The sequence below is a fragment of the Camelus dromedarius genome, chromosome 16 (genome assembly GCF_036321535.1).
Source record: "Camelus dromedarius isolate mCamDro1 chromosome 16, mCamDro1.pat, whole genome shotgun sequence".
Classification (NCBI taxonomy): Eukaryota; Metazoa; Chordata; class Mammalia; order Artiodactyla; family Camelidae; genus Camelus; species Camelus dromedarius.
The window spans coordinates 28,298,420-28,321,648 of NC_087451.1; the positions used below are offsets into that span (position 1 = coordinate 28,298,420).

Here is a 23,229-nt window from a genome sequence, read left to right on the forward strand (position 1 = left end):
TAGCAGAGTCACGATGACTCGGGCCTATGTGGAACTGAACGACGCCAGCGCGTCCTTCTCTGCCGCAGGACGCGCTGGACGGGCACAGACCCTGATGGCAGCAGGGCCAGCTCGTCCAGACTGAGGGCCTCGGCTCAGCGTGGAGCCTCTGAGTATGGGGCCCTAAAAGAGAACGAAGCACAGATTCCTGACGGTAAACACGAGCGGAGCACTGACCTCGTCCCTGCGTGCGTGGGCCTCGAAAACAGCCGACGGCGAGCAGCCAGACGCAGAAGGCCACGTGGGACTGTTCCAGTCACACTGCTGGGGGTGGGGCTGCTGATGGCCACTGAGAGCACCCCAAGTGGGCGGGGGGGACGGTTATATGACTCTACGAAATACACTCGGGAACTACTGAGCTGTGCGCTTTCAAGGGGTGATCTGCACAATATGTGAATTCTCTCCCGATAGAGCTGTTCAGGAAAACCACTTTGGGGGTGGTGCGCAGGCTCCCCTCCCCTCTCAGCAGGCAGCTGAACCCCTGAACAAGCTGGTCTCCTGTCCCCATTGCCAGGCCATCCAACCAGCCCCCGGGGGTCCCTCCGAGGGGGCACTGAGGGTGTCACTGCCCTCCCAGGCAGTGGGGGAATTGTCCACCAGTCAAGGCTTTCAGGAAGCAAAAATGACACTGCAACAAAGGCGGGACAGAACAGAGCAACAGACACACACCTGCACAGGTGTTTCTGCAACCTCCTGCCCTAGCTCCCAGGAACTCACTCCTGGAAACGACTCAGATGGGCTCACGGCAGCACCCTTGCTGCGGGGGAAGGCCTTGAAGTGGTGACGGGTATGGACAATCCTTGAAGATGACAGTCATGAGACTGCGGACGTGGGGAGGGGACATTACAGAGAGGCAGGAACTGCACCATCGCAACCGTAGAAACACTTGAGTGAGGGCGGTGGCAGCGGCACAGAGGGGGGCGCTCCACCACCGCTCAGCCAACTACCACTCGGTAGATGACAGACCTCATCTGCTGCCGCCCCGCCTGTCCCCTCCACCAGGGGCCCCAGGCACGGGGTGGGGGGCAGGGCGGGCAGGCTGGTCGGGGGAGAAGGGCCTCCTCATTTACACCGCACTCGAAGGGGCCTGCTCCAGAGGCAGGATCGGCCTCTCAGACCCAGCGTGACCCTGAGGCCTTCGCAGGCAACAGTGTCCCTGCACCCCAGGGCTGAAAGCGTGCACCCACACACAGAGCACTGCAGACAGGGCAGTGAGGTGCCCTCAAGCTTGCCGCCCTGACGGCTGGTAGGGAGGGGAAGGGTGGGCTTTGAAAGGCGAAGGGTCCACCCCCAGGGGTCACCACCACTGCTGACGGCCGGGGAACTGCTTCCTCCTCATCTGAGACACGTGACGTCAGAACGGCGTCTGGGTCTGATCTATGTAAACTGTCCACGGGGTTCTGGTGAATCGGGTGTGTCGGGGTCATGTCTGCCACAGGACACACAGTCCTACCAACTGTTACCAAGGCTGTGCCCCTCCTGCCCCGGAGCGCCATCTGCCTCACGCTGCAGGGCTGCTGAGATGCTGGACCGGCCAGCGTCTGCCACCGGAGGCTCGGGGCCCGTGCTGGGAGCGGGCAACCATCGGCCAGTCAGAGTGACAGTCGGGAGTCCCTCTACGAGGCAGGGTCCTAGGGGACAGGCGGGGAGGCTCCCTCTGCCTTTCTGCTCCTCTGGCAGACTCTCAGGAAGGGGCTCTCACAGGAAGGGGCTGCGACCTGCTGGTTCCACAACACGAGGCGCCCGCTGCCCAAAATCCCCCGGGAGGTTGGAGCCTGGCTCTGCCTGGACCCATCGGGGGGCCGGCCTCCGTCCCTGAGGCCGAGGCGCTGGGGACGGCGGGTGGGCAGGCGTGCACCCCCTCGCCCTGACAAGGCCCCCAGGCCCTGTGCGTCCCCCACGTGCACCCCACCTGCAGCTCCTTGTCAGAGTACTTCTGGGGGTTTTTGCTCCCCTGGCTCTTCTTGCGGAGCTTCTTCAGCTCGGCCTGGCACTTGTCCAGCGCGTCCCCTTTGCTCCTTTGCTCCGCCTGGTACTTCTTAAGCGCGGCCTGAAGTTCAATAACAAACACGAGGCATGTGATGAGCAGGAGAGCCCCTCCCGCCCTCAACACGGCCACAGCGCCCGGACCCGGGACGGCTGCAAACCCAAGTGTGTGTGTGCGCGTGTGGGGCTCCCTGAAGGCCACGGCCCTGCCAACCCCGCAAAGACTGGGCTGGTTGAGACCCCAGCCCAGCCCCCGGGGTGTGAGCACCTCACGTGACCCGTGTAACAGAGCTCAGCCCCTCCCCCTTCTCATCACTGGGCAGAGGTGACAGGGCACGAACGCCTCAATGAAACTGCGGGCGGAGGAGTCCACACAGGGGCCACCGGGGCCACCTCACGGCGTCATCTTTACTAAAGGCAGCCGAGAGATGAGGGCAGCAAAACCAGCACGTGGGGCGTCAGAGGTGAGGGGCCCCTCGCCCACCCCCCCAGGATCATGTTTAGTCTCAAATGGACACGAACGTCAGAGGGGCTGCAGGAGCCCCAGGGGGCAGGAAGCTCATAGGAAGCTGAAGACCCTCAGACCCGGGGAGGGCTCCAACACAGCAGAGGCGGAGCCGCGCCAGGCGGCCCAGGGCATGGGCGGGGCTACTTACACTCAGGTACCTGGAGTCCAGCTCCACCTTCTGCTCCAGCTGCGTGAGCAGCTCATTGTGAAAAGACTTCAGCTGGATGCAGAGAGGAGAGCAGCAGTCAGCTCTGATGTACGACCCAGGGAGGGAGAGCCGGGCGGTCCCCACGACCACGGCACCAGGCACCCCAACGTGAGGGGCCCACCTGGTCTGTGAGTCGCCGACTCTGCTGTGACAGTTGGCCCGTGGGGCCAAGCAGACCCAGGGCTGAGCAGTGAACTGAAGTCCTGCCTTCCCATGCGGAAAACAGACTGCCTCCCTGATGTCCCCCATCCCGTGTGGGGGGGGGTGTCTCAGGCACAAGCTGGGCCGGCTGGGTGCTGGGTTGGCCTACAACCAGGGTGCACCTGTGCTTCCCTAGGCCCACCACTCGCAGTGTCCCAGCGGTCACTGACCATAAGACCCCATCTGGCCCAAGCCCTTTCCTCCTGGGTCCACTGCATATCCTCGGCCATGGGGGTCACCTCCCCAGCGTGTGACTCCTGTCCAGGGCCTGGGTACGTCCCCGCCTTTCTGAGCATGACCACAGGACAGTGCATCCTTCTCTAGTGGACACACAGCCACAGCATACGACCGGCTCCTCCTCCGCCTCTGGGGCACCCGCCCACCACCGCCGCCCCTCCGTCCCCGAGCGCCCACACCAGGAGGCTGGGACTCACCATCTCCTCCAGCTGATTCTGAATCTGCCTGTGGACCTCGGCCATCTGGAAGAGAACGTCGCCTGGGAGGCAGAAGGCAGGAGAGAGAAGCGGGAGGACTGTGAGCTACCCAGAGTGACCGTCCCGCCTCCCCCACTGCGGCCGCGGAGTGGACAGCAGGCCAGGGGCAGGGGTGCTTCTCCAGGGGACACCACCAAGAGGCGGTGGAAAACTCCAGAACAAGGGTGCCAGCCCTCAAGTGTGCACGGCTGCTTGGCATCTCTGAGGGCTTGGGGTCTCAGGTGCTGGCATCAAAGCCAAGGTTCACGACAGAGCTAAGAACCTGGAGACCCCACCTGTGCAGGTTTCAACCCGGCGTGTGAGCCCGCGAGCCCACGCATCTCCCTCACGGGCACAGAGCAAACAAACCTCCACAACGCCACTCATGGGGAAGACGGCCGGTGACCCTTTCCCACCCCGAGAGGAGCAGGGCTTCCCTCCTCCACCGAGGGCTCCGATCGAGCAAAGAGACGCGCTCCAACCACAGGCCCGCGCATTCGGGGACTGAGCCAACATATCCCCCAACCCTGGGGCTCCGGCCCCTGCAAGGGCTCTAGGACCCACTGGCTGGCTCTGGGACCCGAGGCCTGGCCAGCACCTGCGACCTCCATGCGAGAGGGCTCGGCTGCTCCAGAGCAGCGCGGTGTCAGGGGCACGTCAGGGACACTGCCTCTATCGGCGGATTCGCACGAGGCCGACTGAGAGGTCGGGCTGTGAGAGCGCAAGGAGCAGGCGGCCGCCAGGGGCCACATCCAGCTGGACGCCAAGGACAGGGGCAGAAGGGGACATGGGACATGGAGGAGTCTCGTCTCCGCCCTCAGCTGAAAGGAAACCACTGGGACAAACCAGCGGGCAGCAGGGGACAGGCCAGGCTGCCGCCTCCCTGCCCTGCCCAGTGCGGGCCCCCCGCTCCCCTGCGGGTGAGGCCTCCGGCACAGCCACGGCCTCTCAGGGCCCCTGATCTGACTGCACGGTGGGGACGCCGTCCCGTGTGTCAAGGAGAGCAGGCGCAGGGAGTCCAGACCCACAGGTCACTCTCTGGCCCCAAGTGCCCTCTCAAGGGACGTGAAGTCCGTAAATAAGACGCAGAGCAAGTGGCGGTGGAGGTCACACTGTCGGCCACCCTCTAGGCCCCAGGACTGAGAGCGTCCTGATCAAACAAACACACGTGTCCGTAAAAAGGCCGCACACGCCTAGCTCAAGAACATCCGAAAAACAACAGAAAACAGCAAGTCCTTTAAAAAAGGACTCTTGTTGCCAACAAGACTATGTGGAGCTTCTAGAGGATTCTGGCCCCCGCACCCCGGGCTCTCCCGACACACTGGGACCCCAGCGTCTCCCGTGTCCCCCGGGCCACAGCCATCTCTCGGGAGTGCACGCGGGGAGGAAGCACCAGGCCCCGAGCTGCGAGCCAGCGGCTGCACGAGCCAGTCCACACGGGGAATTTCCATCAGTTTTATAAGCGGACACACAGGTCCTCTTCCTCCGAGTTCCTTCCATGGGTCTTTGGAGCCCGTGGGCCGGCCAGAGCCACACCTCGTTCCTGGGTGCCGTGACCCTTCCTACCTTCTCTGGGCTTGAAGGACAGCATGGCGTGGGGACAACCTCCCAGGCCCAGCCACCAGGGGGAGGAGGCTGCCAGGCTCTGCCAGACCCCGTCTGGGAACCAGGTCCGTGTCCACGGCACAGGTGGGCCCTGAACTCGAAAAACCAGGTTTAACAAAACAGCAGCTCAGACCCAGGATGGCCAGAGCAAACAGCAGGGGAGCGGGATTATCAGCTCAAGAGCCACCGCCCCACGGGGCCGCCAGGGCCCAGGAGTGGACAGAGGGTCGGGCAGGTAGGCGGCCACCCCAGGGCCCTGATGGGAGGGCAGCCGGGGCCACACCCGCACGGAGGGAGGGGGAAGGCGTGAGCAGCAGGGACAGGGGAGGCCACAGGGTTCACATGGGTGCCACGAGGCTCCACCAGGACAAAAACAGAGAGGTATCTGAGAACGAGGCGACGCCCCTCCTGTGTTTACCCAGCGAGGCAGGCAGCCGGGGCAGCGGTGACTCACCTCTGGCTGCACGCCCTTCAGCTCTGAGTTTTTAAATTCCTGGTACTCCCAGTAACCTCCAACACAGCCTCACGTCTTTAGACTAAGAGTGGAGCTTAGCACCCGGGGCACCACCCCTCCTGGGGAAGGCAGGGGCTGGGCTGGGGCAGCCGGTGCGTCTTCACACACACGGGTACACACACAGGAATGAACATCGGAACAGGAGCTGTACTTCCACGCAGATACAGGCGATGTGCCGGTTCTCTCTGTCCCCTCTAGCAGTCCGGCCAGACACAGGCTCCTTCTGTCTCGTGGCTAACACAGGACAATGGCAGGACAGTCACCACCACCTCTGCTCCGCACAACTGTGGCCTGGGGGCCGAAGAGCCCCACAGAGGGAGCGTGTGCCCCTGGAGAGAGGCCGAGCAGCCCCAGGAGCCAGGCTGGGCCCTTGTCCCCTGGGGTGGTGGCCTCGCCCTGGGCGACAGGGTCAGAAAGAATTGGTCCAGCTTTCCAGGGGAAACAGCCCCCCAATGAGAAGGCAACACTGGAGTGGGGGTGACCAGCCCGGAGGAGTCGGAGCCCAGGCCCCCAAGGACACTCACAGGTCGAACCACCACCCGATTGCAGAATGTTCCCGTCACTCCAGAAAAAGACCCTGTCCTCATCAGCGGTCACTCCTCCCTCCAGACCCAGGCAACCACTCATCTACCTTCCGTCTCTATGGACTCCGCCCCCTGGCCTGGGCATTTCGTGTCAACGGGGCCCGGCAGCACGGCCCTCTGTGTCCGGCCTCCTCACGGCGCACGTGTTGAGGCTCACCTGCGCCACAGCGGTCACGGCCTTCCCTCACAGCCGCCTGACGTCCCGCCTGAGGGGCGGCCGACCACGACTGTTCATCCCTGTCCGTCAGCGGACACTGAGGTGTTTTCAGTTCTGGCTGTGACAGACGGTGCTGCTATGACAATCCGCTCTGCTCGCAGAGCGACTTTATTGCATAATAACCCTAAACTCTGCCTGTACACAATTAGCCTTCACAATATGAGTTTTGAAGTTTTCCCATCCGCTTAGAGCTGAAGAGTCCACTGGCCAGCAGACCCCCGGGGAGCTGAGTAAACTGGGGGTCCGCAGCCAGCGCAGTGACCATGGGGTGGGGGGGCCAGAGCCTCGGACCTCCAGAGCCACCAGGCCCTCCTGACTCCTCTAGAGCTGGACCACGCGCCGCGCCGCCGGGAAGGGGCCAGGGCCTCCCCAGCACCACCGCCGCCTCTGTGGGGGCCGCTCCTTGCTCCGGGCTAGTCCGGGTCCCCTGGGAGGAGGAAACTGCAAATACTAACAGGAACTAATTCCACAAGGAGCCTGCCTCTCTGGCAAGTCTCGGTGACTCAGCAGTCACCCCTTCAAAGCAGAGGGCGCTGGCCCCTCAGCAGGAGGTAGTTTCTGCCAAACCTTGGGGTCACGAGCACCAGGGCTCAGTCCCTCTGCCTCTTCCTTACACATCTCATTTCACCATTGATGCGAGAATATTCCCAACAGACCCTCAAAAGCGAGCGCAGCCCCAGGCAGGAGCCTCGGCACCAGGACCCGGCCAGGACGCGTGCTGGCCAGCCCTGGGGACGGAGGTGCCCACCGGTGGGAGGAAAAGGCAGAAGCCAGAGCCCCCACGGCACAGAGGGGCCGCGGTGATGCGTCAGGACGCGCAGGGCTGAGGACGAGGGAGGCCCAGGAGCGGGAGGGCCCCGCGTCAGGGGACGGCCAGCGGGGCCAACACTCAGCACAGAAGCGTGAGCAGGACCACAGCTCCCCCGAGGGGGCGGCACAGAGCTGTCCTCCTCAGAGCTCCAGGTGAGGCAGGGCAGAAGGGCGGCCTCCCCGCCGTGCTCCGGCCTCTCCCGTCCTGTCAGCAGGCGACAGAGCAAGCTCAACTGCCCGCCTGGTGCTCTGAGAACTCGCAGTCGATGGCCGGGGAGGCCAGATAGCCGCAATCACTGTACACGCTCGGTGACACAGGACCCACATCTCAGAATCGCAAAAACATTCAAACTGGGCTCTTTGCGAAAAGACAAAAGATTCCAGAAGACTAGAGAAAATGACCCACACCAGACTTTTAAAAACACAGACTCAAGAAATTGTAGGCTGGTATCCTGATGTGACTGCCGTTATCTGGACAAAGGTGACCAGCCTACAGCCCGGGGGGCTGGCTCCCCGGCACCCTCCCCACTGCTCCTGCCTCCGGCACCCGATCCCTCTCTTCCGGGTAGAGGCGGACAAGCAGCTAACGCAAATCACAGCCGGTTCACCGGCCACACCCAGAGGGCTCCAGCCAGAGCCTGCTCTCATCTGTGCTCAGAAGACAGAACTTTTCCCTCCCAGCCCCACCTTCCAAACAGCGGGAAAGCCAAGAAAGTAACAGAGCGGGGACCCCCGGCCCCTCCCCAGGCTCCCAGCCCTCTCCCCGAACCCGGGACCGCACCCGCGGCCCTCCAGCCCTCTCAGTAGCTCCGCACCCTGTTTACCTGAGCACTGCCCTGAGAGCATCCAGAACAAGGCGGGCATGAACAGGCCTAACCACGGGTCACGAGGAGCGCGCTCAGCGGCACCAGTTCCCGTCCTCCCTCCGGGCGTCGGGAGTCCCTAACCCAGGAGACTCCTCACTGTTGTTGCGTCTTTCACGACGCTGACACTTTTAAAGATTCAAGCTGCTTTCTGGCTTTTTTTTTTTCTGTATGAAAAATACACGTTCTTATAATCTGCAAATGACAAGACATTGACAGGGAGTGTGAACCCGGGAAGGGGGAACAAGAAGGGGTGGGTAGGGGGGATGCGGGCCCCGGGGTCCGGCTGCTCACAGACTGGCAACGGACAGATCTGTGAAGCGCCCCATCCTGTTCTGGCCGAGGGTGGACCAACCTCCAGCCGAGGGCCCCTCCTGGACCCTCACGTGAACTCCTAATCCCAAAGGAGCGAGGATGGCATATCTGGAGGGTCTGAGTTAACACCTATTTAGGCTTCAAATAACACATTTTTGCCAAAGCAACACAGGCCCAAGGGAAATCGGCTTGTTGACAGCTCTGCTGAAAATGGCCAGCGGCCTGAGCTGACCCCCAGGGAAGGTGAGCGACAGACAGAATGAAGCCGGTAAGGGCCCGGCTGATGCCCGCATAACGGTGCGCTGCACGGACAGCCAGGTCCATACAACACACAGGTGAGCATCGCCTCCAGATCAGAGCGTCCGGGGCAACAGGTGAAATTCCTAAAGCAGATCAACCGAGGAAGCCGGAGGCCTGGCAAGGGAGGTCACAGGAGGCAGTGTCAGCCTCTGGAGGAGGGAGCGGGTGGGCTGAGACCTGGTTGGGGGAGGGGCAGGAAGTGCAGAGGGGATGGGGAAGTGGGTGGCAGTGGGAAGGAATGAAGGGGAAAGAGGGGAGGGGGAAGGGAGAGTCCAACACGTGTAGGGCAGGACTTCTGGAACCCCGGCCACACAGCGGGACCAGCCCCAGGGCAGGGACCAGCCTCTATCCTGGCGCCGTCCACTGGCTGGGGATGCCCGTCAGGGAGCGCCACCTGTGGGGCGACAGGTCCCAACAGTCCAGGTGTCGGCAGGGAAAGGGCTCCAGGCCTGGGCTGCCTCACTGTCTCGTGGTTGCCTGTGCATGTCTGTCCCTCATCCCAGGATTCAATCTGGAAGAACATGTGCATCCTGATTAGAGGCTGCGGCCGGCCCTCGCCCCGGAGAAGGGGCCGAGCAAACAAGTCCCCTGTGACTGTGACAATAGGAATCCTGGCACAGCTCCACCTGACATCAGCGGTCCTGCCAGGCACGCCCTCCACCTTTAAGCAGGACGGCAGGTGAAGCAGTTCAGAGGCTGGGCGAGGAGACAGGAGAAGCCCATAGCCCACATGCGTGTCTGTCCCCCCGTGGAGCCTGGCCTGGGCCGGCAGGAGGGCACCACCCACCTCTGCTCAAGGGGCAGGCTCCACCAGTGCCCGTCCCACCCCGCCATGCTCTTCATCCTTGGTGACAGTAAGGGCTGAGACCAAGTGCCCGCCTGGTCTCTCACCACCCCACCCCGACACCTGTGTCCTTCCCACTGTGTGAGGGTTGTGCCGGCCTTTGGCCCCAGCTGTGAAGATGACACTGCCCAGGCCCTGTGGCAGGAGCCCAGGGGGCTCCCATAAAGGCAGTGTTGGGGTGCAGGGGAGAAAGGGGGTATCTCTGGCAACAGTACAAACGTGGGGGGTGCTGATGAGAGACCAGCTCCCCAGCTGCCCCGACCTGGGGGAGATCCAGGGCTCCCAGACCATGCCGGGCGCTCCTGGAGCACTTGGCTTCCAGGACGGCATCCAGACTAGCCCCCAGGAGCAGCTGGATTGTGGCTGGGGAGGGTCCCTCCCCCAGCAAGGGCTGCCTGACGAGGCCCTCACCCCAACTCCAAAGTAGCTGACGTCGTCCCCCCGCTGGCGGTGAAACTGCTCAGAGGGCAGTCAGCCCCGATGCGGCCATAAATGAAGCTAGCTCAGAGGGCAGGGCAGCCCAGGGCTGTCGCCTGCACCTGTGAGGGCCGAAGCCCTCCCGTACCCGCAGGGGAGTGAGTGCCCCCTCTCTGGCTGCTGGCGTCCTCACAAGTCAGGCGGGGGCCGGAGATTCACGGGAACACCAGGTGGGGTGGCCACAAGGCTGTGGCCCAAGTGGACTTGAGAGCAGAACGTCCACAGAGTCATATCAGGGAGGCCAATGCTCCTTGGCACTGCGGCCAGACTGACCAGTGCAGGTGTCACGTGAGGGAGGAGGGGGTGGGGCCACGAGTCACCGTCTGGGAGGGCCCCCCAGCTCCCTGAGCAAGACAGGTCAAGCCAGGGCCACCCCGCCCCCCTCGCTGGAGGAGCCCAAGGTGGGGGAGTGGAGCTGGGGGACCACGTGAGGACACTGGCGAGCCGCACCTCCTCCCAGGCAGAGCTGCGTGCTGGAACAGCCCAGAAGCCCCTCGTGGTGCTGGGGCGGCGCAGAGAAGGCATCTAATCCTCCTTTGGAGACAAGGCCCCCAGCCCCATCTCCGTGGAGCTGGACTCGCATCTGATGAGCAGGAGGCACTGTTGCTGCCCAGCGGTCATGGTGCGCCTTTTGATTACCAGCTGCCACCAAGGGTGCCAAAACACTCGTTTCTCGAGGATCTGTCATCTCAGGAGGAGCCAGAGCTCCCGTTCCCTGCTGGTGGCCGCGGGCTCGGAGCCAAGAGGTCAGCGGCTCTAGCCTGGCTGGGAGCGCCCGTCACCTCCTGGAGCCTCTGAAGCAAGCATCTGTGACGCTCCATTATTCCAGCACCTTCTGGAGCGGAAAGGTGCCTCCGAGCTGAGCAGCACAGGCCTGGGCAAGGCAGGAGCACAGAGACACACAGCCCAGGGGTTGCAGGCACGGTGCCATGAGAGCCCCTGGGATGGGGCACAGGGCTCAGTGCCGAGGGACCCCTTCAGGATCAGCCACCAACCCCACCGTCCTCCCTGAGGGCCTGGAAGCCACCAGCTCCTCCCTGGGAGAAGCAGGTACTTCCTCTGCCTACAAAAAAGGCAAAAATGGAAGGTGGCCAGAGGGGTAACCAGGAGAAGAATCGATAGCTGTTGCCATGGTGATGATGGTGACATGGTGACAGTGACCCTCCCGACTAGCCGCTCTGAAGCAGGGAGAGTCCAGATGGCCTCTCACCCTCAGTGTTGTGTCCACAGCTGGATGCCTGGGCAATGGGGTGTCACGTAACGAGGCAGAGGAGAGGCCGACCACACGCGGCCAAACTGTCCGGGCTGGCCCCCTCCCTGTCCCAAGCCTCCGCCCTGCCTGCTCCAGGTCAGGTCATGGACCGGCATCGGTCACACCGGGAGTCTGCTCAGATTCCGGAGCCTCAGGCCTGCCCTGAGCCTCCCTGGACGCGTCCTTGGCTGATCCACGTGTCCTCAGGCATCCATAGTCACACGTGGCACCCGGGGTTCCAGGCTGGCTGCCCAGGGTGGGGGCAGCTTTACAGGGACAGCCAGCAGGGCGTGCAATGCATGGGCTGAGCCTGGGCGGCACGTGGAGGCGGACACAGGCTTGGCAGGGACTTGGGTCAGTCCTCTCCCCACAGGCCGGGCCCTGGCTGAGCCAGGCTCCTGCAGCAGCCTCCCCACGACTCGTCCACCAGACTCATCTCAGCAGACTCTCTACCCGCTGGCCTCACCACTATTCAGATGCCGTCTTCTCTCCTGCCTGATGCCACTCTCGAGGGGACGAGGAAATGGTGTGGACAGAGCACAGAGTTTTCCCCACGTTCCCACCCGGAGCAAAGATGTGAGCGGCCAAGGCCACCAGGCAGGGTGAACCGCAACCCCTGGCGCAGGAGGCCACCTGGACCTCCAGGGGCGGGCAGACCAGGCCCAGAGCTTGAAGGCGTGGTTGACCCTTACCCTAGGGCGGCCACCCTCCAGGGGTCAGAGCGGCCTGGGGAGGCTGCACCCCAGGCTGGGGAGGTGCTGCTGGTCCCCTCCTCCCCATGTGCCACGGGGCTCTCTGCATCAGCAGTGCTGGCTCACCACTGACCTGCCCACTTGTGCCCTGATTAACCGGCCAAGTGGATGTCAGCTCCCCTGGGGACAGTTTCTCGGGCAACAACTTGCTCTAAATCACGAGACACAAACGGGAACAAATCCACTTGGAGAGGATGAGCCGCCAGATGACCAGGCTTTTGCGGTCAGAGCATCCACAGGGCCTCTGACCCGCCTGCCCTCCTGCCAACGCCGGGGACCCAGGGGCCAGCACCCCGGCAACAGGCACAGACCTGCCACACAGGCCCCCACACCGGCACCTGCGCCCACCCCAGGCCCCTGCATGTGGGGGAGGCTCCATGGCTGCCCGCTCCTGGTGGGAGGGTAAACGAAGGAGCTGCTTTCCGCCTCACTCCCTGACGCACTGAGAACGCAGCACAGCTCAGAGAAGACATGGCGGGGCCTCGGGCCTCAGCGAGAGAGCTTCATGGCCCGGCTGGACGGGGTGTTAAAGGCCTGGGCGAGCCTCCTGCTGCGGACCCGGGGCAGGTGACATGCTCCCCTCTCAGCGGGAGCAGCCCCAGCCAGGTCCTCACAGACCCTACCAGCCCCACTTCGCCACCAGAACCAAGTTCAGAATGAACTGCGGCTGAGGAACCCCCTCCCTCCTCCCAAGCAGGATCCCCAGGAACCAGGCCAGAGACCCTGGGGTCACCAGTCACACCCTGCTGTTCCCTGTGGACGTTCCTGCCCCAGAGCGGCCCTCGGACCCCGATGAAGCACGGACACAGGCTGAGCCACCTCTCCTGCTGTTCCAAGGCCGCCAAAACAGGCAGATCCAGGCAGCACGCTGCCGAATCTCCCCTGACCAAGGCTCGATCCCGCCCCACAAAGTGCCCCAGGTCATCAGGGAGGGCGAGGTGGGCACGCTGGAGCCCCCAGCCCCTCGCACCAGGCATCTGAGTCCAAGGGCCCTGAGAAAGGACCCCCCCCGAACACCCCCGCCCCTCTCGTGGGCAGCACCAAGGTTAGGGTCTGCACAGAGCTGGGCTTGAGGACAGAGATGCCCCAAAAAAACTGGTGTCAAGACTGACACGGCCCAAGGTAGGCCAGGAGAGCAGGGACTCCTCCGTCCCTGGGCTCTGGTGACGGCCTGTGCCCAACACTGCTCCTGGTGGCTAAGGGACACCCCTTCCGTGTGCCATGGGAAATCAACATGGTTCCCGCTGTGTGGCTTTAATTAAGGCCTCCAAGCGGCCTCTGTCAGGAGGGTTCAGCAGTCACAGGCGGGTCCTGCTGCCAAGGTCTGACATCACGTGGACACAGACTGTCATCACCCACCGGCAGGGAAGGCTGGGACTAGCTCGGGCTCCCCGGCCAGGTGCGGACAGCCCTGCCTGATGCGGGAGGGGCCGTGGTGCGGCCCGACCACCTCCCGGCCTCGCAGAGCACTGGGGCCGACCAGGCGGGCACCTGGGCACCAGCTCAGACCCACCTCTGCCAAGAGAGTCACCTGGCAGCAGTCTCAAGGGCCGCCTGCACGTCTGTGACATCGCACGCAGGGACGGGCCAACCCCGCCGAGGAGCACCCCCGCCATGGGAAAGGAACCGGAAGAGGCAGCCCAGTCCCACGGGGCGAGCCCCCAAGGCGGCACGGGGCTGCCCGCCCCTGCACCTCGCTCGGGTAGCCAGGTGTGGCGGCAGCCGAAGGCCAGGGAAGGGGCCGGGCCACACCTTAACCTGGTGACTCCGTGGCCAAACCCGGCCCGGTTTCAGGTGCAGGGGAGTCACCTCCTGCTCATGGCCGCGCCCAGCAGGGAGCCCTGGCCTCTCCCCTGGGTGCCGGTGCACGTATGGCAGGGGTTGTCTGCAGGTGGCGGCGAGCTCAGGCCTAGGGCGCTGCAAGCTCACGCACGCCCGGAATCACAAACAAGCGGGCTCTTCAAAGGCAGAGAACACAACAGAGGTTCCGGGAGACGGCCAGGAGGGCCAAGCAAAAGAGCCGCTCAGCCACAGGCCCACAGCCGTGGACGGACGAGACAGCCAGGGCGAGGCCCCGGGCGGAGGCCGGACAGAGGCTCTGGGGGGGACGGGCCCAGCGTGCAGCTCGGCCACACACGAGGGAAATGGAGGGCTCAGGGCAGGCCGTGCCCCTCGCTGCTACTGCGGCCTCACGTTAGTCCCTCCTCCCTGCAAAGTCTAGAACATTCCACAGGACCTGTACCCTCAGCCTCCTGCACAGTCAGGGAGGGCCACAGGACAGCCGAGGAGACCTTCTCCTCGCATGAGTGATGCTGGCACAGCACCCGAGTCACCTGCCCATGTTCGCAGGCTGTACCCGGAGCCCAAGCACATCGGCCTCCGCTCCCCCTCCCTCCCCGGCCCCAACTCAGCAGTCGCTCTGGGAGAAGAGCTACGGAGGGGCCTGGCTGCAGGCGGCTGCCCGGCGGGCGGGAGTGCTCAGGTGAGCAGCTCCCTGGGGGCTCCTGTCGACGGCGGCACGGCTGTCGGGGGGGCTGCACAGTGGCCCCACACAAAGAACCAGAGCAATGTCCACGGTGGCGCCCCCGGAGCCAGCACTGGGGAGCAAGTGTGACAACAGGGGCTGACTGCGCCAGGCCCATTCTCCAGTGGCTGCGACGGTGGGATGAAGGGCCCGGAAGCCAGCCCGTCCACCGCCTGGACGGGGAACACGTGTGCTTCCAGCCCCATGGCCAAGGCCGGGCCTGCCGACGGCGCCCACGGAGGCTGAGAGAAGAAAGGAGGTGCCGTCAGGGACTCCACAGGAGCAGTGTCGTGGGCAGACGAGACAGCCGTACTTGGTCTGTGCCAGCCGGTGGGTTCTCCATCTGCTCTTTCTGCTTTGATGTGGCTTGAGAGGTCCAGTGACTTAGTTTAAGGTAGCAGGAGAGCCTGGAAAGGACAGGGCACTGCTGACCACGCCCAGGATGGGAGGGTGGCTCCTGCACTGTCCCCCTTCAGGGCAAAAGGGGCCTGACCTGGAGACCCCAAAGTCCATGTCAGAGCACTCCAGAAATACCCCCACTCCACACCGTGTTCCTCATCAGGCCACCGGCATCTCAGGTTGCATGAGTCAGGAGGATGGTGGGAGGTGGATGCACCCCACCCTGGCTGCCCCCAACCCACAACTCCAGCGCAAGGAGCAGGAGAAGCAGACGTGTTCACTCCCAGATCTTAGCAAGTCCCCAGATTCACGGTCTATCTGCTGAAGCATGAGCACCCGCAAGCCACAGTGATGGGCGGTCACCCTCCCCTGGGCCACGTCCTGGCTCTGCACACACCAGGGACTGGCCTGGAGCCTCGGACCCGGATGGGACACCCCCACTGCCCCGAGCTGCTGGCCAGCCCCAGCACACAGAAAACTGCGAGGAAGGCAAGCAGGACATGGCCTCGGAAAAGCCACCCCATGTACACCGATCAAAGAGGCAGGACGGACTCCATGGCCATGCCTGCCTGGGGCGGCCCTAGGCGAGCCAGCAGAGCCGAGGGTGGTGGTCGGGGAGCTAAGTCAACCGTACGTGTGGGTGGCCACTGGTGGGGATGAGAGGGCAGCGAGGGTGGGGAACACGGGCGTCCCTGCACCCCGACCAAGCAGCCTATCAAAGCACAGCCGGCGCCGAGCGGAGTGAAGATGACAGGCTGTCTCCTCTGTGAGGTCTGGAGCCCCTGCCCGAGGCCGCCTCCCGGCCGCAGGACCAAAGGCAGGGCGGCCACTCGCTCTCCACGGGGAGCAGGAACAAAGGGGCAGCTGCTGGGCTGCAGCGCGGCGACTGGGCTCCGACCTCGCAGGAGGAGACCTTGCGTCGCAAGTGCCTCTGCTCTGGCAACATGGGGTCCACCTCTGAGCAGCCAGTGCTGGGCTGACGGCAGTGGCGCACGTGCTGCTCAGGACCCTCTCTCTGCGCAAGAAGGACGCGGTGCAAGGCTTGTGGGAGACAGTGAGGAGGTGCAGAAGGGGAGGGGGTGCAGCGGTTAGACGAGGGTCCCACGTTGTCCTAACGGGCTGTGGGCCCAGGGAGCAGAGTTAGCCCCGAGGCTCCTGCCCTACATGGGAAAGAAAAGGGAGGAAGAACTGGAAGAACTGGGCAGGGATCCGCACAGAGGACGGAGCGGGAGTGGGGAGGGGCCGGGGTCCCTGCCACTGCCTGCCTGGCAATCCCTGACCCACAGCCACCAAGGGCCACACTCAAGCAGTAAGTCATCAACCAGACAGCAGACAAAGCCCCCATGCTGTGCGGTGTGCCAGGACCCAGACTAACTGGTCGGAGCCCAGCGCCTGGCCCGAGAGACTCCCTCCAGGCTGACACACCTCGACCAGAGCGCCCCCTGCCCAGGAGGCACTCACCCCTTGAGGTCTCTGGTTCACCCCTGGGACAGCAGGGACCTCCCATCCCTTCCCTCCCACCCTGGGGGAGAAAGTCGGCCGAAGAGAAACCGGTCAGAAACAAGCAATACTCCGGGACTGCAGACAGGAAGGGGCAGAGGAAACCAAACAGCGCGAAACAGAAGTCTGAAAGCTGGACTAGCGCGGACAGAGGAGGCGACTGCATGATAAGGTTCCGCTCCTCAGGAAGACACGACCGACATGACATACAGTTTACGCCCCCAGTAACACAACCGGAAAACACATAAAGCAAAAACCACAAAGAGACGGGCCCACCACCCTGGAGAGTAGAAGGAACGCTCTTTCAGCTGCTAAACGAGGTCAAACTGCTGAAGATTTGAACACAATTGGGAACCCCGCACCACAGTCGGGGAACATGTGTTCTTTTCAAACATAACAAGACACCTATAAACACAGGCCACACCCCAGACCAAGCAGCCTGTGGACGAACATCCCAGACTCAGTCATCTGGGAATCAGCACAGCCCCCTCCTCCAGGATCTGGACCAGCCTCTGGAGAGGGGGAGCGCATACAGACACCCAGGGCCACAGGCAGAGTCAACGAGACCAAAGAACTGAGGATCCGGGAAGAAAACGTTTCCAAAGAAAGTGACACAGTGACACTTGTTTCACAGGAACAGCGGCCAAAACGTACCACCAAACCCCAAACCCTCCACACTCCAGCCAAGGGCCCCAGGTCTCAAATTTCTACCAGGGCCTCATGGCAGGGAGCAGAGGTGAGCAGCTTGGAAGGGCCTGGAAGACCATGGCTCCTCAGCGGAGCCGGTGCCTCAGTGCTTGGGGGTCAGGTGGCCTGCTGGGCAGGGCTCACCCACACAGCGGGCGCACGAGAAGAGGATCCTTGAAAGCGGGTGTGAGCCCACCCGCTCACTGCTGTCCCCTGGGGGGACAGAAGGGCCCAGAGGGAGAGCCCCAGGGCATCACACTGGAGGCGGTCCCGCAGGACGGCACCAAGTCACCCCACGGCAGGGCTCGGTGTCAGTCCCACGGGCCAGCCCATGCAGAGCAGAATCCACCAGGAGTAACCCAAGAGGTGATGGAGAGAAGGGAGGATACGAGTTCCTCTCGCGTTCGTGGAATATTCTACGGCAGTGAACACGCAGCACGGCTGGCGTGACGCCAGGCAGCATGAACCCAGCTTCCCGCAGCCTGAAGCCCCAGTCCCTGCCCGCTGCTCCTCCACCAGATCCTTTCCGCCAAAGCACCTCGTTCTGCCCACCCTGTTTTCTGGTCCTATCCTTGCTCCTGCCCTCTGCCCCTCCGGCGCCCCCGATGTCCTCACCACGGGTCAGGGTCGCGGCTTAGGTTTCTGGTTACCTCCCCCTGGACCCTGGAGGCCACACGCCATGCCCACCCTTGGAATGCTGTCTTCTCCAGGCCCCCTCGGAACCTCCCCCAACAAACGCAGGAGCGTATCTGGAAATTGTGAAATACCCACCCAAGGACAAAGATCTCAAAAGCTTCCAGGAGGGAAAACAAAAAACTTACATTTAAAAAAAAAAATCAGCCAAAACGGCACTGAGGACAGGAACTGGGAGTCACAGGACAGTGGGGCTGACACCCTGAGTCCCAGGGAGGGCAGCCTCCCACCTGGAATTCTAAGCCATCAGCGCCAGGGAAGGCAGCACCTGCAGACAGACCCGGGCCCAGAAACGTACTCCCCACTTTCCTGCTTAAGAGCCACTAGAAGGAAGGTTGATCCCCCTACTGTGGGAGTAAACGGGACCCGGGGCCCAGAAAACTCGGTCCCAGTATAGAGAAGGGGTATCACAGCACAGCCCAGCTGCCAGCCCGGTGGGTCGGAGCAGGACTGGCTCCAGGAGGCAAGCTCCCGGGGGAGGAGCAGCCAGGTTAACGGGGCAGCTGCCAGCAGGGAAGGGCCCAGAGCGTGGTCTCAGCTTTGGGAGTGAGCTAATGATAGTACACAGACAGCTAAGCAAACGAAAAAGTGAGGCAATTATTAACTTCAGAAAAAACAAAGTTCTCGAACAGTAACAGAAACCACAGGCTATAGTTCTGGAAAAAAAAATCACTCAATTGAACTTCATCAAAATCAAACGTACCTATTTTAAACACACCATTACAAAAATGAAAAGCAAACCACACTGGGAGAGAACATATGCAAAATACGTATCTGATGGAGCATCTCTCCCTACAACACAGAGAGACCTTCCACAACTCAATCACAAGACAAACATCCAACCACAGAAGGAGGGGCAAAGATCCAAACAGGTACTTCACCAAATGACACACGAAAAGATGCCAGACATCAGTCGTTCATGGAGAAACGCAGATGTGGGAACGCCCCAAACTGGGAACTCAAGCGTCCGTCCATGGAAGAGCACACGAACCGCCGGGCGCGTCCACACAGCGCAAAAGCACGTGGTCTGGAGGGGTGGCTTTCAAAACAATCACGAGATAAGAGAGGCCAGACCCACAGCACAGCACATGCTGCAGTTTCACAGACGTGAACGCGGGCGAGTGCAGGCTGGACCTCGGGCAGAAAGCACAGCAGTGGCTGCCGGGCATGGGGGACGTGGAGTGGGGACACAGAAGGGGGACACGAGGGAAGGGGACATGGAGGAAGGGGAACGGGGAGGGGGCGACAGGGCCGATCCCGCCCGGGCAGGCGTGCACACGCGTGTCCACCTCATCACGCCGTCAGCGATCAGGCTGGTCCCTCTGAGCTGAGAAAAGGGTTCCTGTCACCACCTCGCAAATGCTACACCAGACACTGATTAAAGCAAAAGTGGTCACCGTTCTACTGGGGGAACAAGGGACAGTGTAAAAATGCTAAATCCAGATCTTCTAGAGTAAGAGTCGTTAAACAGTGTCCAAAATTAAGAAAAAACAGCGCAAACCCGCCTGTTTATATATATGGAAGCAAACACAGGCAGATGACACACAGGGCTGACAAGCGGGCCTCGGGCAGGGCAGCCAGGCTGGGGGAGGCGGCTCGTCTCTAAACCAGCATGTGCACTGCTTTATTAGAAATTCAACTCCGACTGCATGACCGGTGGTTCCCATCCCAGGCTCACACGAAGAAACGTCCACACAGACACTTGTGCCTGACCGCTGACTCCAGTGCTACTGAACCCGGCCAAGACGTGGAAGCAACCCCTGGAGTCCACACGGCGGAATATTACTCAGCTATGAAAAGAGCGGAGCTCTGACGTGCGCTACAACACGTGTACCTCGAAAACATGACCTTAAGTAAGAGAAGTCAGATGTGACCAGTCACAGTGGGTCAGTGCTCCACTCCACTGCAGGAACGTCCGAAGCAGTAAGTCCAGACAGGCCGCAGATCAGTGCTTCGGGGTGGGGGTGACTACTAATGGCGACAGCTTGCATCTTGGGGGTGAGTAAAATGTTTAGGAACTAGACAGTGATGGTCCTCAGCCCCATGAACATACCAGAAACCACCAGATTGTGTTATGCAGTGGTCAGTTGTACATGTGAATTAAGTCTCGATAAATCCGTTACAAAAAGGAAAAATTCAACTCCCAGAGCAGGGCTGGCATGACAGCGACCAAGAAGAAAGCCACACTGGTCTCTGCCCTGGCTCCTGACGCAGATCCTACATCCCTGTTATCTCCAGGTGATAGGAGCATCCTCGGTTCTAGGGAGGTGACTGTGGGTGGGAGCCTGGGTGGGGCTGATCCCCAGAAAGATCGCCAGGGGTTAGAAGAGGAACTTTCCGTCCCACCCCCACCCTCAAGGGAGAGAAGCGCTGGAGGCTGGGTTAACAACTGGTGGTGCCTGGAAATCCCTAAACCGCGGGGTCTGGATAGCTCTCAGGGTGATGGATACACCCACATGGGGTGTGCACTCCAGCTCCACGGGGACAAAGGCTCCTGTGCCCTCATGGACCTGCCCACTGCATCCTGCATCACGGCCTTTATGATAAACATAAAGCAAGCGTTGCCCCGAGTTCTGTGAGCCATTCCAGCAAATTACCAAACCTGGGGACAGGGTGGCGGGAACACAAACTGTAGCCAAATCAGAAGTGTGGGGACAGAAGGCCCATAACTTGCGCTGGCCTCTGTGGTGAGGGCAGTCTCAGGGCAGGACCCCAACCAGTGGGTCTGTCCTGACCCCAGGTATAGTGTGAGAAGTGATCTGAACTGTGGGAAAACCCACGTTTGGTGTCAGAACTGCTGGAAGCAGAGGAAATGGGGTCTCCTTTAGGCTGGCATCTCACCAGCTACCCCTGCTGACATGCACAGAGACTCCCATTTGGTGATGGACCCCAGTGAGCCCCTGGAGAGATTTCCAAAACCCACAAGCAAACCAGAAGCTCCTTGATTTAGGCCGGAGCCCCCAGCAGCTCCCAGAGAGGTGAAGGGACATCCTGCCATGACGGCAGGTGCAGCCCGCCCCCCTAATTCCACTCACTGGGCCTGTGGTAGGAACAACAGGAGCGCTGGGCAGGGCCCATGCAGGGCCTCTGAGCTCAGGAACAAGCTGGTTCTTGCCCACTGCCAATCACCAAAGATCCAGGCCTCTGTTCACCCCAAACATCCAACAGGGCACCAGCCAGGCTGAGCCTACAGGCCCGACCACCATGGCTCCCCCACCTCCAAGTCCTCACGGGGCCGCCCAGGGCAGATCAGCTCTGTGTCCCCAGCAGGCCAGTTTCCTTCCAGAGCCACAGAGCTGCAGACCCGCGGCTTTCTGGATGCTGAATAAAGGCCCACGTCCAGCCCGGCCCATGTGGGGCATCTGGCCTGCTCCCTCCTCTCGGCCCAGCGAGGTCCCCGAGTTGCGTGTGGCAGCCACGTCCCTCGCTGGTATTCTTACAAAACTGGCTCCTTGTTTTCATACCAGGGACGCCTCCCCAACGTCACTAAATGCCATCATTTGAGTCCATCTTTTCACACGGTCCCTGCACCGGCCGTTCAGGCTTTGCCACAAATCCCTATAAACACGGATCTGTCTCCTCGTCCCCAAACTTCCTCAGGGGACCCTGAGCCACCCGGGGCACCCCACTTTCAGCAGGGTGTGCACCCCACAGCCCTTGCCAGCTGCGAGGGTGACTGCTACTTCAGGGAGTCTCTTCTTAATGGACATGGAAAACCTAACCCCAAATCAATGAAGGACCAGACACAGGACAGGGTCCCAGATCTACCTGGGGACACCTGGCGACTTCAGAGGCCCTGGGGGTCTTACCAAGCTCTTTGGAGCCCTGGCTCTCACTGGCCAGCTCGCCCATCTTCACGAGGGCATCGAAGTAGCCTTTGGCCGCATACGTCACACCTGAGGGAGGAAAGAAGGGACGGTTACTTCCCTGGCAAGGCAGTGACAGGACCGTGGCACCAGCGCCCAGCAGGCTCCCACGAGGCAGGACCCGAGCTGTTTGTTGTCGGTGTTCCCTCATTCCCATCGTGAGAGCCCTTCCCGCGTGAGAACACGGTGTCCACTCACGTCCCGAGCTATTCAAGTCAAACTGCAGGGTGCCGCCCCGACCACGGGGAGTGGTCGCAATGTTCTCATGAGACACCAGCCCCGGGCGAGAGACCTGCAAAGCCAGGGGCAGGGAGACTCCCCAGCCAGCCTGGGCAGGGGGCTCTGTCACTGCCCCCGGTTGCAGAGCGAGACGTGTACCTGGGAGTGACATGCTCAGAGCGGGCGGAAGGCCTCGCCCCAACCCCACGGCGCCTCTTGCTTTAATCAGAGGCAAACCTGACCGCGCGGGACTCGGACCAAAGCTCTGGGCCTGCGGATTCCCAGGACCAGGCTCTGGCGCCTGCTGCCTGCTGCCTGCGGCAGAGCTACCCTCGGGATGTGGACACTTCGAGACCCCAGGTGTGCCCACTCACCCCTTCATCAGAGGAGCCCCCAGTGCCCTCAGGCTGAAGGGAAGCCGGAGCCCCTCTAGAGCAGGGCTACGGGGAGCACCTGCCAGAAGCATAATTACAATTTCTAATCTCTTTTCTCCAGAACCCGGTTAGGGGCTTACAACTGGGCAGTTGATCAAACTCTATTCAGGTGGCTTTCAATGAAGCACACAGTTTCTCTGCAGCCTGAGAGCGCGTGTGGGCTCCAAGCCCCAGCGGCTGGAGCTGTCTGCCACCCGGACGGGTGGGCTCCTTGGAACAGATGGAGGGCAAGCCAAGTGGGCAGAGGCCTGGCTGGCCTGGGGAGATGGAGGGCAGCTGAGGGACAGTGTGATGTGGCCAGTGGGCTTTGTCCCATCAGTCCAGGAAAACAGGCAGGGGCTACAGCCGGCTCCACCCACAGTCCCCACAGAACCTCGTGGGGAGCCCAGGCGGGGGCCTGTGCCTCACATCCAGGGACAAGGGCATGTGAGCCCATCCCCCAGCCAGGCCCTGACGGATTCACCACAAGGACATCGACACTACACGGCTGGGAAAGAAATTACTCCGCTCGGGGAGGAAGCACAGGGAGGCGAGCCATGTCCTGGGACGACGCCTTCCAGAGAGGACCAGTCACCGGCCTGAGCCACGAGGGCCGACCCCCGACCCCCATCTCCAGGGCTGCAGCCGCCCCGGCACTTCCTGGCCCCGGCGCGCGGTGCGCACTGAGCGTCGCGGGCCTCCAGGGTAAGGAGCCTCCGCCCTCCCTCCGCCAAGTCGTGTTTTGGGAACACCTTCCCTTCACATCAGGCCCGGGAGCTGTGCATCCACGGAGACAGCCCCCACACGCCGCGGGCCTCACCTGCCAGCGCCTTCTCGTAGTTCTTCCCCATGGCGATGAAGTTCCGGAGGCTGGGGTTGAACTGCTCCATGATGGTCTGAAACAGAGAAGAGAATAGCATGAGGGGCACGGGCCACCGGGCAGCTCCGGGCATCAGAACAGTGAGGGAAGAATCCCGCAG

The 23,229-nt window shown here is 62.2% G+C and overlaps 1 protein-coding gene across 11 annotated transcripts in view; it reads right to left on the bottom strand.

Moving 5' to 3' along the window:
* Nucleotides 1-23,229, bottom strand: part of BAIAP2 (BAR/IMD domain containing adaptor protein 2) — a 59,743-nt gene that overhangs the window by 22,253 nt on the left and 14,261 nt on the right. For 9 of the 11 annotated variants that reach the window (XR_010384519.1, XR_010384522.1, XR_010384521.1 and 6 more), the window contains exons 2-6: nucleotides 23,070-23,145; nucleotides 21,561-21,647; nucleotides 3,377-3,438; nucleotides 2,682-2,753; nucleotides 1,952-2,089 (exon numbers count right to left, since the gene is read on the bottom strand). Coding sequence is in view for 6 of the 11 variants with exons in the window: in XM_064495397.1 (XP_064351467.1) it covers nucleotides 1,952-2,089; nucleotides 2,682-2,753; nucleotides 3,377-3,438; nucleotides 21,561-21,647; nucleotides 23,070-23,145 (435 nt within the window). In the remaining 5 variants the exon portion in view is untranslated. Of the gene's footprint in view, nucleotides 1-1,951; nucleotides 2,090-2,681; nucleotides 2,754-3,376; nucleotides 3,439-7,969; nucleotides 8,204-9,017; nucleotides 12,888-21,560; nucleotides 21,648-23,069; nucleotides 23,146-23,229 lie in introns of those variants that run through there. The other 2 variants (XM_064495400.1, XM_031469304.2) reach the window with 2 other exon arrangements.